This window comes from Nicotiana tabacum, chromosome 10, assembly GCF_000715075.1.
Source record: "Nicotiana tabacum cultivar K326 chromosome 10, ASM71507v2, whole genome shotgun sequence".
In the NCBI taxonomy this organism is placed as follows: domain Eukaryota; kingdom Viridiplantae; phylum Streptophyta; class Magnoliopsida; order Solanales; family Solanaceae; genus Nicotiana; species Nicotiana tabacum.
The window spans coordinates 105,667,495-105,687,443 of NC_134089.1; the positions used below are offsets into that span (position 1 = coordinate 105,667,495).

General features: G+C 37.6%; 2 protein-coding genes across 3 annotated transcripts; both read right to left on the reverse strand.

Moving 5' to 3' along the window:
- Nucleotides 1-1,542: 1,542 nt before the first annotated feature.
- LOC107760136 (uncharacterized) lies at nucleotides 1,543-3,228 on the reverse strand. Its single transcript, XM_016578154.2, has 4 exons — nucleotides 2,914-3,228; nucleotides 2,694-2,816; nucleotides 2,051-2,341; nucleotides 1,543-1,749 (listed from the first exon to the last, which is right to left on the reverse strand). The coding sequence occupies exons 1-4, from the start codon at nucleotides 3,226-3,228 to the stop codon at nucleotides 1,543-1,545; spliced, it is 936 nt and encodes a 311-aa protein (XP_016433640.1).
- Nucleotides 3,229-5,617: 2,389 nt separating this feature from the next.
- Nucleotides 5,618-17,146, reverse strand: LOC107760135 (uncharacterized). Of its 2 annotated transcripts, none has more exons than XM_016578150.2 (14): nucleotides 16,825-17,146; nucleotides 16,575-16,688; nucleotides 16,033-16,143; nucleotides 15,880-15,942; nucleotides 15,635-15,748; nucleotides 15,395-15,544; nucleotides 15,020-15,097; nucleotides 14,725-14,946; nucleotides 14,548-14,634; nucleotides 14,144-14,263; nucleotides 13,443-13,535; nucleotides 13,091-13,281; nucleotides 12,762-12,885; nucleotides 5,618-7,028 (listed from the first exon to the last, which is right to left on the reverse strand). In XM_016578150.2, exons 1-12 carry the CDS (start codon nucleotides 16,963-16,965, stop codon nucleotides 13,222-13,224), a joined length of 1,353 nt encoding a protein of 450 aa, XP_016433636.2. In that variant the 5' UTR covers nucleotides 16,966-17,146; the 3' UTR covers nucleotides 5,618-7,028; nucleotides 12,762-12,885; nucleotides 13,091-13,221. The 2 variants fall into 2 exon arrangements, with proteins under 2 accessions (XP_016433636.2, XP_016433637.2); XM_016578151.2 differs by having other exon boundaries at nucleotides 12,752-12,885.
- Nucleotides 17,147-19,949: the final 2,803 nt, after the last annotated feature.

Here is a 19,949-nt window from a genome sequence, read left to right on the forward strand (position 1 = left end):
AAGCTTTATGGAGGAAGGTTATCTGTGAAAAATATGGGGCAGATGGAAGGTGCTGTAGTGTACAGCAGGAGCTTCTGGACCCTATGGTGTAAGTGTATGGAAGTCAATTAGAAATTTATGGCCAGGATTTATCAGCAATGTTAGTATCAAAGTGGGGAATGGCAATAAAACTTCTTTCTGGAATGATGTGGTATCTTTTCATGAGTATGAAAGATGTGAAATGGGCAATACCTAGGACAACTGCAGAAATGTTAGCTTGCTGAAATGACCCAAGTATTCTACTGAGGCAGAAGCATTGGTGGAGGTTGATCCCAGCATGTATTTGGTGAACAATTTGGTTGGGGAGAAATTGAAGATGCTTTGAAGATAGAGCTAACACTGAACAGAAGATCAAGACAAATTGTATATTTTTGTTTCACTTTTGGCGTAAAGAAGCTTTGGTAGAGGATGTAGAGTCTATAGTGGATATTATTGGGTCTTTGTAACTACCACAAGTCTGGGTTTGCGTTTTTGCTCTTTTTCGAGGGTCTTGTAACTATCTTTAACCTTCAGCATAATCTTTATGCTAAAGGTTTTTCTACTTAATTTATAAAACTTGTTACCTTCTCAAAAAAAAAAAAAAAAAAAAAAAAACAGCCATAGAGATTGCAGAGAATCCAATTCAACATGACAGGACAAAACATGTCCAAGTGGACCGACATTTTCTCAAGGAAAAGCTCGAAGATAAAATAATTCAATTCCCATTTGTAAAGTGAGAAGATCAGTTGGCTGACATTCTTACAAGGCAGTATCAAGCAAGGTTTTCTACAACTCATTAGACAAGTTGGGTATTGAAGACATCTATGCACCAACTTGAGGGGGATGCTGGCATGAGTTGTAACAAAAGATTTGTGCAGCAATTTTAGGGAGAGATGACAGGGATTCCTTCTTATTTGTCTCCAATTACAGATTCCAAGATCATAGACTAAACTTATGTACAGTAGTTATTACCTTCCAAGTATAGATCCTTTGTATATGTTATATAAACAACATCTTTAATTCATTGTATTTAAGAATAGTATGAAATAAACGGTTACCATTCTTGACATAATGCGCGCATAAAGAGCATCGCAATGATGAGATATATTTACCTTTTTGACTTGTTTATCACAAGATTTTATATTGCACGAGAAATTTAGAATATCAGGTTTATTTTGGCTTTTATAGTCTTCTTGACAAGAAAAAAATTACCAGCTCATATGCTTCTCTGTTCTAAGTCTGTCTCACAATATATTCTAGTCGATCTGTCTAGCTCTAATAAGATCTTTTTCCATTTCTACATATCTTGAAATAGGTGTAAGGTACAACTATACTGCCTGATGATAAAACACTAGTTCTACATACTCCATCAATTTCTGCATGCTTATGACTCCATTGAGGATACATTTTATTTAATAGAAGAATCTAGTGTACATCAACAAGCAAGTTCAAGATGACATACAAGGAATAGGAAGAAGAGACAGATATCTGAAGATGATTTTCACAACGATACATGTTGCATTATCACTCTTTCTTTTTATCTCCTGAACTTGTAACAGCTTCTTGGCGATATGGTGCAGCACTGTATGCATGACGCATAAAAATAGCAAAGAAAACCATCTCCACAATCACTAGTACATTCTGAATACCTTCCTGAATATGCTCCACATCAAGCCAGAAATGTTGAGATCGGATTATGCCTAGTGCTACAAGAATGTCAAGCAGAATACCCTGCAAAGTGGTATGAAGTTTAATATTTTCAAGACTAAGCATAAGAAAATTTAATGTAAAAGCCACTCCATAAAGTAATTGCGCGCTAATGGTTTGATTTTTTTTTTTTTGAAACTTACTAATGGTTTACTTTTAATACCATTAGGATATTGAAAATATAGAACATGTCTAATCAACAATTCAGGGTCCCACAGGCATGAACAATATCCTTTCAATAAGAAAGTAACAGCAAAACTGAACTCCAATATGTAATTTACAAGAAAGCAAAAGATAAGGCTGTAAGAAAAGATGAGAGGAGTACCTGCCAGAAAACGAAAAAGACAATTCCTTTGACACACAGGAACTTGGCTAGTGGCTTGTGAGGTGCCAACTCTTTTGCAAAGACATGGTAGAAAATCACAAGAGAATACAAAGCCAGTGAAACGGATATGTTTAAGATCATGGTAAAGGTCCAGCTAACCCAACTAGGGTACACTCCGAGAAGTTGTAGAACAATCATTAAGATGGAGCATACAGGACGAATCACAACAAACTGCCATGTCCAGTTCTTGAGAAGCTTCAACGTATGATGGTTCAAATGAGCAGTGTGAGGCTGCAGTGATAAAACAGTTAGCTAGTGACTGGGTACAAGAAAACATATACAGAGAGGCATGATACTTTTGAAAGGGGGCAAAAAATGAGGCAGCACACTTATATGCCTATCCTCTGAGTCTGTGAGCTTAGCATACAGTAACAATAATTTGGCTTTGTAATATTACTAAGCAACTAAATCTCACCTAGCTGTAGGCGCAAATAGTTGAAATAGTGAACTTTGTGCTTAACAGTATACTCAACTAATACAGCTTGCAGAATAAAAAGTTCGTGATTTTAGCCAGCAATATCACAAATTTTCTCTCATGAGAATGCAGTGTTAATTTTCACTACACCAAGTTTACATATTTTACCTGGAAGAGTGTCATTGGGAATGAGTGGTGAATCTGTCTTCCCTTAATTTCATCAGGGACTATGTTTTTGCTTATGGATATGTTCAAGTAAGTGTACATCAATGCCAGGAACTTAGCCATCACCTGTATCACTTAGAACAGAAGTGAGTAAAGAATCTCTAGTATTATACAACTGATAAGAACAGAGCTCAGTGGGTAAGTTAGCTACATATTGACTTACAATTGCTTCATAACATTCTTTGACAGAATCCAAGAAAGTGAAAAAGGGTTTGCTTCCCATGAAATCAATCAGCCCAATGAAGGAGTCAATAGCATACAAGGGTGCCATGAGGACGATGATGATTATGGCCTTTTGCTCTTTAGGCTTCTTCCATGACATAAAATGCTCTGTCACTAGCTGTATACTGAAATGCATAGTCAGCATGAGACATATAGTGCATCCTATCAGTGTGACTTTCCCACGATCTAATTCCATCTTTTTAGCTAGCCAATCAGTGGATCCTATCAGTGTGACTTGCCCAAGATCTAATTCCATCTTCGTAGCTAGCCAATGAGAATATCAAGATCAAGACCTGCACGGTGTTGTTAAGACTTATCAGGACTGTGACTGTCTGAGAATAAAAAGGATATCCTCTGTGACTTCTTATTTTTGGTTCACATAAAATGGAGGTGCTTTGTATGAAATATGATTTGGAGCATTATGACTTTTTCATGGGAATCCTCAAGTGAAAAAATCCTCTGAAGTACACAGGTGATTTCAGGTTTAAAGCAAAATAGTGTAGAAATTGAGGTGGACAAAATAGTCCTTAATATTCATGTCATACTAAATCAGACGAATATGCAAACACCAAACAAACGGAATATACAGACTCCTATAGTCCTATTGTGGTCTATACTCATTATCTACAGATCCCATCTCACTTAACAATACGTCCAACAAACAAAAGACAAGTAAATGTCAGGAGCTTATGCTGGATCTTTTGACGATGAAGAATGTCCGAGTCTGAAATTTCGGTTGTCATTAAGAAATTAATGAAATCAAGTACTTTTGAGTTATGGGTAATATCAGTTAATAATAAAGCATGTTCCTGAATCAATTTCATTAATATACAAAATTGTAATTTTCAAAGTTACCCAGAATTCATTTATATATGCTGATACTATTGATCAACCACCATTATTCAATTCAATCCACCAACTTCCATTTCTATTCCTCGACCTTCACTCCTTGTCGAAATAAAGGGACGTTTCACACTTGCAACAATTAACAAACCCAAACAACCAATCTGACTTCTCATACCAGTCAGGTTTTAACACAATTATACTGTCACTCCTTATTCCCAGATGAACTTATGATGGAAATTAAACTGAGAATTAATTGCAGGAACTACCCAGCTTTGCTTTCAAAAAGGCCCCAGTTCTATAATAAATCTGTTACTTAGCTTAAGCATAAGAGTTAAAGGTAAGGGGAAAGATAAAAAGAAAGATTACTTGTTGATATCACCACTTAGTCCTAACTACAAAAAAGGAAAAAAAGAGGGGGAATCCAAAGCATCGTAGTATTACTAGTACGGATGATTAACTTTGGGTCTTTGGCTCAAGAACAAGATGAAGTTACAATCATGTATTTGCTTCTGATATTTGAGGCTTCAAACATTAAGAAGCAGCTGCTCCACTGAAGAACTGAAACAGCATTTAGGTAAATATATGTTCTTTCAATAATATTGTGATCTAAACAAGTACGTAATATTCTCCACATAAGTGACTTTTTATGATTATCGAACAAAATACATAATGATTTCAACATTAAAAAAGGTACCCCATAACCAATGAATGTAAAGGAGGGAGCTAAAGAAGAGAGAAGAAAGAGAGGGACAAGTACTTACCGAGTTTGTGGGCGTCAAATGCAATGAAGAACTAGTTGGGATTCTTGGAGAGTGAATTAAATTGGACACCACCAACCAAAACAGACCCTGTAAATCGTACAAGTCTGTTAACGAGTACACGACTACTTATTCACACACCAGTCGCCACGTTGAGTTTCTCATATTATGATGCTAAAAATTAATTCACTCTCCTCCTGCGCGGCTAGTAAATAAATATTTATTCCAATTTGACCCTAATAGTTAAAAATTAAAGTAAAATCACATGCTATCGCTTAATCATGATTAAATAATAAAACATATATCTTACATTTATTTATTTGGAGTAAATACTCAATATGGTTAACTCTTTCTAAATGCCATTTTCCTTTGACAAAGTTATAAAAAGTTACCTCAAATTTTCTCAATTTGTGGGCTACCTGCCTTTCCTAATTTTCAAAACTTTAGAAAAGATGAGAAAACTAGCCCCATGAAACTATGATACAGCTGAGACCAGTAATATCAACATATTGAATATTCAATGTGAATATGAACATTAATTTTTATATGTCAAAATAATATTTACGTGTTCAATGATTGGTTAAAATGCCTACTCTATACCTTTTTTTCTGAACAGAGCGAGTTTAATCGAATTTGCTTGGAACTAATGGGTCCAATACTAGAAGAACGTTTAACACGCGGCATAGAAATTCTCAACAAACCACGTGGTCATGCACGGTCCGATCCGACCTTGTCGGAGGGTCCATAGTTGCCGACCCCCACGGTTCTGACACACGTAAAGCGTTTTGTAATTTACTTTTTTCTGAGGGGAGGTTGGCTCGTTGTATTGTTCATTTACTGCAATTCCAAAGGATTTTGGCTTTTGCTCTTTGTGGTGAACTTTACAACAACAGCTACACAGTAAAATCCCACATAGTGGAATCTGTGGAGTGTAATGTGTACGCAGACCTTACCCCTGCCCCGGTAGGACAGAGATGTTGTTTCCGATAGACCCTCGGCTCAGAACGACGAAAATAAAGAAAAACAAGGAAAACAAGAAAAGAAAAGAGAATTCATTAGTAACTCCAGTAAAAACCATTATAGTAACAGAAGCATAAAAATCAAAAGATGAATGACATGCAATAACAGTAACCAGAGTCTAAGGAATCTAAGATAAACAACAAGAATAGTGTGGGTTCAACATAAACTGTAAATCATCTAAGATCAACCCTAATCCAACCCCGCCTCACCCCCGGCATGCAGTAAGGAAAGCTCCACTACCCCTATCCTACAACTCTAATGCTAGTCCTCCATTCCTTCCTATCAAGGGTCATGTCCTCGGAAATCCGCAGACGAACCATGTCCTGCCTGATCACCTCTCCTCAATACTTCTTAGGTCACCCTCTACCTCTTCTCGTGCCCACCACGGCCAACCGCTCACACCTCCTCACTGGAGCATCGATACTTCTCCTCTGCACGTGCCCGAACCATCTGAGCCTCGCTTCCCGCATCTTGTCATCCACACGGCCAACCGCATCTTTGTGGTGAACTTTACTAAAATCCAATATTTCATATGGAGACCCAAAGAAATTTGTGTATGTGTGGGGGGATGGATGAGGAGGGAGATATTAAGTACTAGTAAGAGAAATGGACATGATCATCCTATAGTGAAGGAATGGGTTATGGGTTGGAAAAACAAAAAGGATTGATTGGGTTATTGGAGTATCTTCCACGCCTTTAACATCGCTAAATTCAGTGTCCTGTGCAGCAGTAAATGCCTAGCAATCAATGGTCGCTAGTGCCCATAATGGCAGAAGGATACACCTCCGAGACAATGACATACCAAAATTTAATAAATACGTGGTAGTGCCAAACTGAACCTAGTGACAAAGAAGAAACTTTAAAACACTTGTCACGTTGATTTCACATTCCAGAACAGCTTCGGAGACAACTCTAAAATTGACCTGCCGATTACCATAATACCTAATCAACAAAGCCAATTCATAGGAATACACGACATCGGACTAAGTAGGGTATCTCTAGGCATCAGCTCAACAATTTTAGACTGGACTACAATACAAAATAAGAAGCTTCCATAATAGCTCCAAATAAGAAAGACTAATACTTTTAAAAAAAAATGAATCTTGAACTAAACTCATGTTCATCTATATTTACTAGGCGGAAAATAGGCAGTCATTGATGCAGGAAGCTAGAGCAAAAACACCACGATGCGTGATTTACACCAAAGAACATACAAAACATGAACAGCAAGCTAGACAATAAAATTGATCATCTTTCCTGTGAACAAGTTTATGAATTCCTCCATCCAAGTGACACCAACATTTGAGCATATTGATGAGAGAGAAATTTACATCAATGTGTGATTAAGTGGATGTTATGATGTTCTGGGCAAAACTTGACCACGGCTCCATTTCCATAGTCCATTTGCTTTGCTTCATGCTACAAGCCCAACCTTTGGATATAGGACCAAAAGAAATAATTACACGGAAGGAAGTAGGTGAAACCTTTAAAGTAGCAGTCACGTGAAAGCATAATGAGCTAAACATGGTACAGAGTAATTAAATTATAACAGTATGATAAACAACACCAGTGCTCCTAGCTCTGCTAATCATTTCTCATTATCCTTTTAGGATTACCCATAAACAATGAATTGAAAATCATTGCAAGTATTTGAGCACCTAGTAAAATCATGCATGTTTTGTCAGGAAGAATATAATTTATTACTTTCAGGAATCTACAGAATTTTCTAACCATATCTTCTCGTGCACATCGAAAGAGGGGAAACCTACCCTCATTTTCCTCTTTGAAACTCATGGTTGTGCCTCTGAAATTCCATGCAATTTTTTTCATTCCTTTTCTGAGAAACAACTTGTATTGACCAAAACATTAATACTGAGACTAACAAGTGCTTACGCCAGATTTGTTCTAATTTCCATGGCAGAGCAACAGACTTCACCTCCTTTGCGTCTTGCATACGATAAGACAATGTGGACCACATGTTATCATTCTCTGGCTTGATGGGATGAGTGTCCATCAAGCCAGATTTGTTCTAATTTCCATGGCGGAGCAACAGACTTCACCTCCTTTGCGTCTTGCATACGATAAGAAAATGTGGACCACATGTTATCATTCTCTGGCTTGTTGCGGAAGCCAAATGTATATAGTGTGAATAAGTCACAACTACTATACCAAAAATTATGACAGCCACCAAATAATAAATAAGACAATAAAGTAATAATAAAGGGAACACCAGAATTTACGAGGTTCGGCTAATTTTGCCTACTCCTCGGACACAACCAATATTTTATTTCACTTCAAAAATACAAGTGAAATAATACTAAAGAGAGAAGATACAAATGCCTTAAACAAATGAGAAGGCAAATGAGAGGTGTGTTTGAATCCTAAACATTAAGCCTTCTTTTATAGGGGGAAAATCCCCCCAACTATTGCTAACCCACCGATGTGGGAAGCTGAAATATTTGACATTTCAACAAATCTCCACCTTGGCAAAAATTCCACGTCTTCAATTTTCTCTCTATAACAAATTTTGGTTGTGTCTTCATCTTCAATCTTCAGTGTTCAACAATGTTGATCAAATCCAAACAATGTTGAAACTTGACCGCAGTCACCACCTTTGTCAGCATATCAGCAGGATTCTCCGTAGTATGAATTTTCTTCACCGTGACTCCACCTTCTTCTATGATTTCTCGTACAAAATGATACCGAACATCAATGTGCTTCGTCCTTGCATGATAAACTTGGTTCTTCGCTAATTGAATAGCACTTTGACTATCACAAAAAATTGTGATACCTTTTTGTTCAACACCAAACTCCTTTAGCAATCCTTGAAGTCAAATTGCCTCTTTCACAGCCTCTGTAATAGCCATGTACTCTGAATCTGTTGTAGACAAAGCAACTGTTGACTGCAAAGTAGACTTCCAACTAACTGGTGCCTTTGCAAAAGTAAACACATAACCAGTAGTTGATCTTCGTTTGTCCAGATCACCCGCAAAATCTGAGTCACAATATCCAACTACAGACTGATTGTATTCCTGCTCAAAAACTAACCCGATATCTACAGTATTATGAATATACCGTAGAATCCACTTCACAGCTTGCCAATGCTCCTTCCCTGGATTGTGCATATATCTGCTAATAACTCCAACAGCTTGTGAAATGTCAGGCCTTGTGCAAACCATTGCATACATCAAGTTACCAACAGCATTTGTGTATGGTACCTTTGACATATACTCTCGTTCAGCTTCATCCATTGGCGACATAGTAGTACTTAGCTTAAAATGGGGAGCAAGTGGAGTACTAACTGGCTTAGTCTTGTCATCTATGCCAAAACGTTGTAGTACTCTCTTCAAATATTCTTTCTGAGATAAACAGAGTTTCTTTGAACGTCTATCTCTAATTATCTCCATGCCAAAAATTTTCTTTGCCTCACCCAGATCCTTCATCTCGAACTCCTTCTTCAGTTGAATCTTCAACTTATCAATTTCTTCCGAATTCTTGGAAGCTATCAACATATCATCAACATATAGGAGAAGATATACAAAGGAACCATCTTTAAGCTTGTGCAAATACACACAATGATCGTATTTGCTTCTCTTGTACCCTTGCCGCAACATAAACTCGTCAAATCGCTTGTACCATTGTCTAGAAGATTGTTTCAATCCGTACAACGATTTTTCAAGTTTGCATACCATATTTTCTTTTCCAGCAACTTTGAATCCTTCTGGCTGAGTCATGTAGATTTCCTCCTCCAAGTTTCCATGTAAAAATGCAGTTTTTACATCCATCTGAACTAGTTCCAAATCCAATTGTGCTACCAAAGCCAACATAATTCTAATGGAGGAATGTTTTACAACTGGAGAAAACACTTCATTGTAATCAATTCCCTCCTTTTGAGCATATCTTTTGGCCACCAATCTTGCTTTGTAGCGAACATTTACTTGGTTAGGAAATCTTTCTTTCTTTGCAAATACCCATTTGCACCCAATTGCTTTCTTTCCCTTCGGGAGATTGGCCAATCTCCATGTATGATTCTGATGAAGGGACTGTATTTCATCATTCATGGCAATCCTCCACTTATCTTCTTCTGAACTTTGGACAGCGTCTTTATAAGTAGTAGGAACATCATCAGCTACAATTGAGGTTGCACAAGCAACCGTCTCTATGAGACGAACAGGTTTCGTTATTGTTCTTTTTGGTCTGCTGGTTGCTATTGATTCAAGTTGTTGTTGAGGTTCCTGAGTTGGAATCTCCTCTACTGGCTCTCCTTCCAGAGGGTAATCTTCATTTGTTTCCTCCTCTGCTTCTTGTGTAGGAAAAATAAATTTTCCCTCAAACTCCACCTGCTCAGAAGCACCTTCATTTTGTTTGGTATCTTCTGTTACCTTATTTACCATAGCAGATTCATCAAAGGTAACATCCCTGCTGAATATTACTTTCTTTGTCATAGGACACCATAAGCGATATCCTTTGACTCCAGAAGTAATTCCCATAAAAATAGCCTTCTTTGCCCTTGGATCCAATTTTGACTCTGTCACGTGATAATATGCAGTTGAGTCAAACACGTGCAAAGAGTCATAATCTACAGCAGGCTTTCCATACCATTTTTCAAATGGTGTCTTGCCATCAATAGCAGCAGATGGTAGACGATTAATGAGGTGGCATGCATATGTAATTGCCTCAGCCCAAAATTCTTTGCCCAAGCCAGCATTGGACAACATACACCGTACCTTCTCCAGCAAGGTCCGGTTCATACGTTCTGCCACTCCATTCTGTTGTGGTGTATGTCTAACAGTGAAGTGTCGGACGATGCTATCATTTTCACAGACCTTATTGAAATGATCATTTTTGTATTCACCTCCATTGTTTGTGCGAATACACTTGATCCTCCTGCCTGTTTGATTCTCCACCATCGTCTTCCATTTGAGAAAAATTCTCAGCACTTCATCTTTGCTTTTCATTGTATACACCCACACTCTTCGGGAAAAATCATCAACAAAGGTTACAAAATAGTGTTTCCCACCCAATGAAGGTGTTTTGGAAGGACCCCAAATATCAGAGTGTACATAATCCAAAATGCCTTTAGTATTATGGATCGCTGTACCAAATTTAACCCTTGTCTGTTTCCCTTTGACACAATGCTCACAAAACTCCAAGTTGCAAGTCTTTACTCCTTTTAACAATCCTTGATCTGATAGAGTTTTCAAGGATTTTCCTCCAGCATGTCCCAAGCGCATGTGCCATAGCTTGGTTGCTTCTGCCTCTTTGTCGTCACTGGATGTCACTGTCGTTGTCCCAATAACTGTACTACCACGATAGCAGTACATATTACTATTCTTCCGATTAGCCTTCATTACCACTAGTGCACCGGAGCATACTCTCATCACTCCATTTTCTGCAATGATTTTGAACCCTTTTGATTCTAGGGCTCCTACAGAGATGAGATTCTTCTTCAAATCCGGTACAAATCGAACATCTATTAATGTTCTGATCATTCCATCATGGTTCCTTAATCGTATTGAACCAATGCCATATGAGGTAAGAGGGCTATTATCCGCTGTGTGGATGACTCCATATTCTCCTTCTTGAAATTCCACAAACCAGTCCCTGTTGGGACACATATGATAGCTACAAGCCGATTCCATCAACCATATGTCTGATGATGTTGATGACTCTGTTGTAATTAATAAGAAGTCTGAATCATCACAATCAGCTACATTTGAATCCATAATGGCCTTTCCATTATTATGTTTGGCCTTATTTTTCAACTTCGGACAGTCTTTCTTCCAGTGCCCTTTTTCTCGACAGAAGGCACATTCATCTTTGCTGGGTCTGGATCTTGACTTGGAGCTTCCCTTCTTTGTCCTCGATTAATTTTGAGGACGACCCCTCACAAATAGTGTTTCTCCTTCTCCGCCCTTCTGTTTTTCTCGCTTTCTTTGTTCATAGCTATACAAAGCCGAACAAACTTCTCTGAGAGAAACTTCGTCATTTCCATGGAGTAGAGTAGTTTCAAGGTGCTCGTACTCATCAGGAAGTGACGCCAACAACATCAAGGCCAAGTCACCATCATCATAAGTTGTATTCATATTTTGCAAATCTGTGACCAACTTATTGAAACTGGTGATATGTTTATTCATCGTGGTACCAGGAACATAGGTGAAGTGAAACAGTCTCTTCTTCATGTACAATTTATTTTGACTGTTTTTCTTCAAAAATTTATCCTCCAGTGCTTTCCATAATTTACTTGCAGAAGTTTCCTTTGTGTATGGATATTTCTGCTCTCTAGCAAGGTAGGATCGAATGGTACCGCAAGCAACACGGTTGAGAATTTTCCAATCTTCTTCTCCAATAACATCTGGTCTCTTTTCTTCAATGCCAAGATCTAGCCCTTGTTGAAAAATGACATCTAGAACCTCGCCTTGCCACATCCCAAAATGTCCGGACCCGTCAAAAATTTCTACCGCAAATTTCGCATTTGACACAATTCTTGTCATAAGCGAAGATGCCAATGATGACGTATTGTTGACACTTGATGTAGATTCTTCTTGTTTATTGTCTCCCATATTTGACACAAATTTTATTTAATAGCTGACGACACAAATCAAGATTATCCTTTCTGATGTAGAAGATCAGACTAAGCTGCAACCACAGAGCATACTCAGACAGAACCTTGACTCAGTTACCAAGATAAATCTTTTCTGATGTGGAAGATCAGACTATGCTGCAACCACAGAGCATACATAGACAGTACCTTGGCTCTGATACCAATTGTTGCGGAAGCCAAATGTATATAGTGTGAATAAGTCACAACTACTATACCAAAAATTATGACAGCCACCAAATAATAAATAAGACAATAAAGTAATAATAAAGGGAACACCAGAATTTACGAGGTTCGGCTAATTTTGCCTACTCCTCGGACACAACCAATATTTTATTTCACTTCAAAAATACAAGTGAAATAATACTAAAGAGAGAAGATACAAATGCCTTAAACAAATGAGAAGGCAAATGAGAGGTGTGTTTGAATCCTAAACATTAAGCCTTCTTTTATAGGGGGAAAATCCCCCCAACTATTGCTAACCCACCGATGTGGGAAGCTGAAATATTTGACATTTCAACAGTATTGACCAAAACATTAATACTGAGACTAACAAGTGCTTACGCCAGATTTGTTCTAATTTCCATGGCGGAGCAACAGACTTCACCTCCTTTGCGTCTTGCATACGATAAGACAATGTGGACCACATGTTATCATTCTCTGGCTTGATGGGATGAGTGTCCATAATCTGACAATCATTAAAGGCAATCTTTTAAATAGAATAATCATACTCAGTGAAGCCATGAAAATATCATAGTCAAGGGGTACATATGATCATAGTTATCTTTCCAGACTTTCACATATTCGTAGTTCATAGAAGACCAAACCAGTAATTATCATCATTGGCAGACCAAGGCTTTTCTGCTGTGCAAATCGGAAATTGTTATCATTACCTCTAAATGAGAGAAAATTGATGTATTCTCTTTAGGCCACAATTCATCATGTCGGTAAGACTTTGAGGAACTTGGTGAAAACAAAGAAGTTTTGCCAAGGGTATTTCACCAATGCACAATCTTTCCAAGTTTCATAGAGATTTCAAAACCTCCCCCAAAACTAGTCCCCACTGCGTCCAATGAGTGCCACCCTGCAATTAGAAATTCAAGTGACATCAAAATTAAGTCTTCCCTAGAATTCATTGAAAAGACGAATTCCCTCTTTCCCACATGATAAGCTACATAAGCAAACATATAACTAATTACTCCTATAGCAAACTAATTAATGGTGGAAGAAATGACAGAGTATTACCTGACAAAAAACAGAGAAAGGCTCTCTTAGCGGCCCATCACATGAGAGCTCGCTAGTACTTCCATCGATGAAGGTTCCATCAGCAAAAATTACCTACTCCATGAATAACATTTCAAAAATAGGCTGAGATGAGTTGCTCAAGATTATAAACTCTGCTAAACAACCCATTACATGTGCTTCATATATCAACTAGACCATAAGCATCCAAATGAAGCACAGGGAAGAAGAAAAAAAGAGAAATCAAGCTGGTAAATAAGGTAGATAGACCAAGACAATCAAGTAGTCACACCAAACCACAATTTGAAAGATCATACAAGCAACAGTTTGTGCCACATAATTGAAGACATCAACCGAGACCCAAAATTAAACAGACTACCCAAGCTCAAAAGTTAGGATAGAGATGAGCTTGCTTAAGGTTCATTGTCACATCTCTCTAATCTTCCACGATCCCCACGAACCCAAGCAGATACAAGAAGACAAAATTGTTTCCTGCTACAAAAAGTATGTATGTGCTCATATTAGATTCCTACCACAACTAATTCTCTGTGAGCTTTCAGCCATGATGGTTACATATTGGTTCCTGTGTCATAACATTAGTAATTATCATGTTCAATAATTTTATTTCCAGTACAGTGTTAACAATAAGTCGAAGAGTTTCCTTCAAGTACAGCATACCGTCATTCCCAAAGAACTGGTCATACCTCAGATGCATAGCCAGCAGTCGCACCTGCAACAGGCCTGATAAAAGAACTGACAGGAGAACTTCTCTGAACAGCCTCGCAAAAGGAAAGTAGACGCTCACGGCTTCCAAGTTGTACTGCCTGAGAAGCATAATAAAACTTAGTCCACTTTCACGTTTACGAATAAAATTCAGCTGTGCCTTAAAATATGGGCACACTTCTGAGAGCACCAATATGTACTAGACAATGGGATATACTTTATAGATAAAACATGAAGATTGTTCTAATTGCTCAGTGAAAGGAAGTGAGATTGAATGGTGGGAGTAAATTGAATATCCTCGTGTGCAAACAGAGGGTATTAATCGCCAGTTAGGAACACAACGACGTGTATATGCCTTGACTAATGCAAGCTGTCACAGACAAACCTGCACAGTGTCATGACGCTTGACCCGACAAAGTGGCTGCACTTTATATCCCCTAGCTGCCATGACTTCAGCTATCAGAAAGCTTCCCTTGCAACAGGAGTTTGCAAGATGCATATATCAAGGCGAGGTAGAAGAAAAGATTATGACCATATTGGAACTGGAGCAGAAATGAGATACCTTTATTGCTTCACCAACCATTTGAGGTGAGAGGTATAAACCCTGAAAGAAAGTTCTCATTATATCACCAGGGATCGAGCCACAATCAACTCCAAGTCCTGGAGCCGAGAGACGGGCAGCTGCTGCTTCCACCCATCTTTTTCTTCCTGCAACATATCCACCGCATGGTGCAATTGTCCCACCAGGATTTTTTATTAAACTGCCCGCAATTAGGTCAGCACCCTGCTCAGTCAAAATCAACTTCTGACATTTCTAACATGCAATAGAACTTTAAGGATAAGAATAGTTTATATACCACCATAGGAGGTTCGATGTCGTCAACAAATTCACCATAGCAGTTATCTACCATGACCAGGCAGCTTGGGTTCTGCATCTGCATCAAAGAAAATAGATTGAAGGTAGAACTATCTTTACAAATAGCAAATGTAAAGGCATACACAAACACCGATAAGTGGAGCAGAAAAATCAATAACTAACTATGCCAGCGCTACAAACACAAACCATCAAGCATCAGGCAAAGATCAATTATAAGGACAGAGCATCTTATGCCTGAGAAAGAGTATACTATGAATAACTTGTAATTCTCCAGCATCCTCCTTTTTGTTTCCAGATATTTGAGAGTTGTTTTAGAATAACATTACCATCAGTGCCATGATGTGGAGAGATTTACCTTGATTATATTGATGGCCTGACCTATCTCAGTTACACTCAAACTGCGACGCCAGGAATAACCACATGATCTCTGTATGAGTGCACACTTCGTATGAGGTCTTAAAGATGTTTTAAGTGCATCCCAGTCAAGCCCGCCATCCTCTGCAAGCTGTGAAATGTCCAAACAAAGTTGGAAATTCTTAAATTCGGAACAGTTAAACCATGTGGAGCTAATATCGAACATATAAATGCAACTTACGGGGACTTCCCGGTATTCTACTCCAAAGTCTTTTAAGGAACCCAATCCACCAGAATCCCTTTTTCCAATAACTTCCTCCAGAGTATCATAAGGTGCACCAGCCACCGCCAACAGCTGAAGCAAGTTGATTTCACGTCATTTTCATAAAAAGACTTGCCAACATTTGAAACATTAACCAGTATTCTGGACTACAATAATTCATGAAACAGAACATTGTGGTGATAATAAGAATAAAATAAGTGTACCTCATCCCCTGGTCTTAAGAAAGCGAATAACGCACAAGTGATAGCATGAGTACCTGAGAAGAACTGAAGGTGAAGTGGGTAAGTATATTAAGAAAACACATCCTTTTCATGGAAATGAAAGGAGGAAAAAAAGAAGAAGAAAAAGTTGTGAACCTGTGCTCGAACGATTGCAGACTCAGCACCAAAAATTTCTGCAAAAGCATCGTCCAAGGCTTCACGTCCACCAGCTTCTTCATGACCATAGCCCGTGCTACCACCAAAGTGCTGATGCAGGTACATTTTTAGTACTGACAAAATAGAGTGCCTACTTATTGCCACTATTACATTTAGACCTACTAAATGTTATTTCACTAGTTGAGACCATGTTCTCTCTTCACCTGTGTTCAGTAAAAGAACTGTGTTCCACTGAGCACTTAGAATATAGAAATGCATTCCACATGAACTCAAGTTCTAGAAATCTGGGCAGTGTAAATAATATAATGTAGTTCAGCACACTTTTGAAAATAGAGGCCATGTTTATTCACGTTTGTTAAACTTCTCATTTATTTTAAGGTAATGTATAGCCACACAAATATCTATGACTTATTTTTATACCATAAGTTTCATAAAAATTACTTCCAAATCAAAAGATCACATAAAATGGGACTGGGACGGAGTGAGTACAATTTAGGAAATTTTAGAAAATAAGAACTTACATGAGACCCAACCCTGACCCTTTGGAAAGCTCTCAAAACTCGGGCAGTATTGCGAGCCACTAAATTGTCAACTTCTCTGAACTCTTTCGACAAAGAATCAACTGCCTTGTTAACCTACACATCCACAGAAAAACCAAAAGTAATCATGTTTCATTTATTTCTCAGAGTCTAACAATGTCAAACGTTAAATTTAATAGTACTATTTTCTTCTCGGAGAAATCAAGGGAGCATTTGGGGTGTTACATTCTACCTCAGGGACAAAGGGAGAATCGGAAAGATGAAGCTGAGGAACTGAGACTCGAGAGCTCGAACACACTGCAACTTTAGATGATGTTACTCTCAGAGTATGCGTAACAGGACACGCAGGGATGGCATTGCATAACACCGCCATTTTCGCACTGCGGGGAGGGAAATAGATGTGGCGAGACAGAGCGATGGAGTGAAACTAATCCAAATAGGACTTGGCTTATTGGGTCTATCCAAAGAAAAAATGACACCTGATGACAACACTGAATTGGTAAATTTTTAGCCTTATATTAGGTTTTGGCAAAAGCAGCCCCAAATTTTATATAGCTAAATCCTAAAAACTACCATATTTTATTATTTATTCTCCTAACTGTTTGCTACCTCCCTCTATTGTTCCCTGGTCCCCCCTCCCTCCCTCCCTCCCTATTCCAAATGAGATTAAAATGGTGGATTAACTTTACCATTGGTTTACATGTGCATACAATTCCACAAATTAAGCAATTTTTGTCAGATGAATTAACTCTAGTATTACCCATCAACTACAGAGGAGCGAAGCTCTAATATAGAGCGACAAATTAACATGGGCATACAATTCTTCGAGGTCCAAACATATATATGTATTCATAAGAAATTATATATTATACACTGGTATATGCAAGAAGGAAAGCAATTTTTTGATATACATTTTAATATATACAAAGAAGGATAATAAATTTGTGATATATATTTTGCTATACGCATTTTATTATGTATTATACAATGTGATATACAAATAATATAATTAGTTTTGTGTTATACACTTGGATATAAAGATAATAATAAATTATCGACAACTACCGAAGGAAAATAATTTTTGATATACACAAAGAAGAAAAATAAAGTTGTGATGTATATATTGGTATACATGTTATTTAACATGTTATACAGTATGATATACAAAAAATAAAATTTATTTGTGTTATACACTTGGATATACAAACTATATTTATAATTTTTAACATTTTTAATGCTTGTGAGAAATAATTTAAAAAATCTAGAAAAAAGATTGTAGAGATTTGGGAGAAAATCTTGAAAGATTTTCGAATTCTAAACAAAAAGGAAATAAAAGCCTATTTTTGATGGTTGGACCATTAGAAAAGAAAGAAGATCATTAAATGTTAAATTTAGGCTACGTGTGCCAAATGCTAAAACATAGATCATTTTCCGCCAATTATTGGACTAAGTTGTTATGCAATGCCAAATTCTCCTATCCAAATAGGAATACTCTTGTTGGGCTTATCCAAATAAAACGTTTATTGGGCTTATTTAGGACTAGAATTATTGGGCTTATCCAAATATATATAGGGATTTTTACGTAAAAATTGCACCCCGCGCCCTATTTGGTCGCCCACATTTAACTTATACCCATTTTTTTAAAAAACTTTTAACTTATACCCACTTTTTAAACAACTTCAGCCCTCTTTCTCTTCTTCCTTCTCCTCCTCAAAATTATATCCGCCCTCAATCCGATAGTTCCATTAGAAGAAATTCAAAGCTTTTCAGCTTTTTTCTTTGTCTTCTCCTGCAGCAGATTTGGTTGAGAGACTAATTGGATTGAGAAGGATTTTGAGTTTGGATGTTGTGCCTTAGTATCCACCTAAATATCAGACTTTTGTCGACGTCATGACGTTGCGCTTTTACCATTAGACCAAAAACCCGAACCAAGAAAAAGTCCTTTATAGATTGACCATGACTCAGCTTGGACTGTTTATCACAAGTAAATCTTTTTATTCAGAATCTGCAATGTCGAGGATTAATCTTCATACATCAAATATTTGATAATTTGGCTCTGCTCTTTACTTAGCAGTTTTGGCGGTTATTTATACAATAACAGTTACTTAGAAGCAATATTCGGTACGGTTTGCTCCATAAAATTTCAGATACAGACCCAACCAAACACTCCAAACAATGGATAAAGGATTTAATTGAATAAAGTATAATATCTTCCATGTAATCCAACAAAACATATTGCATTTTCTGGAAAAAAAAGCTGCAACTTTTTCTGTTACTATCACATAAACTAAGTTCTAGCCACTGAATCTTGATCTACAGGCTGAAGTTCAACTCTAAGAAGGCTGAAGCTCGCCAGTTACAAACAAAAACTTTAGCTCTAGAGCTGAAGTTCCCCAGTTATAAAACAAAAACTTCAGCTCTAGAGCTGAAGTTCCCCAGTTACAAAAACAAAAACTTCAGCCCCAGTTACAAAACAAAAACTCGCCAGTTACAAACAAAAACTTCAGCTCTAGAACTGAAGTTTTTTGTGTTGTAACTGGGAAACTTCAGCTCTAAGTTCCCCAGCTACAAAAACAAAAACTTCAGCCTCAGTTACAAAACAAAAACTCGCCAGTTACAAACAAAAACTTCAGCTCTAGAGCTGAAGTTCGCCCATTCCACAAAACAAAAACTTCAGATCTAGAGCTGAAGTTCGCCCATTACACAAAACAAAAACTTCAGCTCTAGAGCTGAAGTTCGCCAGTTACAAAATAAAAACTTTAGCTCTAAAGCTGAACTTCAGGCCCGGCTACTAGAATGCTGAAGTTTTGTGTGATTGCCTTTGCTACTTCAGCCCCGTATGCTGAAGTTATGCAAAAAAGCGGGTACGCTTGCAATTTTGTTTGCAAAGCGAGCACAAGTTAAAACGTGACACAAAAAGCGGGTATAGATGTAAATGCCCCGATTTTTACCTTGGAATTTTTACCTCATATAGCAAAGGTTAACACCTTATTTATTTTAAATAAATACCATTTAAAAAAGATATATTCTATAGATACCTTTTAAGGTTTATAACAAAATATTTAGTTTTGGTTGCCTCCTAGCCCTAAGCCACTAAATACGCTAATCAGTTACACTATTTTCTTTCTCTCTCTACTTTGATACATCCCATTCTCTTCCCCCATCCCATTAAAATTTCTGATCTCCTCCTCCTTCCACCGGATTTGTGCAAAGCCCACCAGATCCCCGCCACCATTTACGCCTAAATTGACCCACCTCTGTCGTCTACCACCACGGATCCCCTCCAATTATGTATTTATTCCTCCTTCCCCTGGCGTTCTCTTTTAGTATAAACAACAAGGTCTAGGAAGGTATTAT

What these genes read in the sequence shown, in the direction of transcription:
- LOC107760136 (XM_016578154.2), bottom strand. Translation starts at nt 3,228, where the DNA reads ATGGAATTAGATCTTGGGCAAGTCACACTGATAGGATCCACTGATTGG. An exon ending in TCCCAATGACACTCTTCCAG is followed by an intron (nt 2,342 to 2,693) that starts GTAAAATATGTA and finishes TTATCACTGCAG; the next exon opens with CCTCACACTGCTCATTTGAA. An exon ending in TCTTTTTCGTTTTCTGGCAG is followed by an intron (nt 1,750 to 2,050) that starts GTACTCCTCTCA and finishes ACCACTTTGCAG; the next exon opens with GGTATTCTGCTTGACATTCT.
- LOC107760135 (XM_016578150.2), bottom strand. Translation starts at nt 16,965, where the DNA reads ATGGCGGTGTTATGCAATGCCATCCCTGCGTGTCCTGTTACGCATACT. An exon ending in ATTCTCCCTTTGTCCCTGAG is followed by an intron (nt 16,689 to 16,824) that starts GTAGAATGTAAC and finishes GTGGATGTGTAG; the next exon opens with GTTAACAAGGCAGTTGATTC. An exon ending in TAGAATACCGGGAAGTCCCC is followed by an intron (nt 15,545 to 15,634) that starts GTAAGTTGCATT and finishes GACATTTCACAG; the next exon opens with CTTGCAGAGGATGGCGGGCT.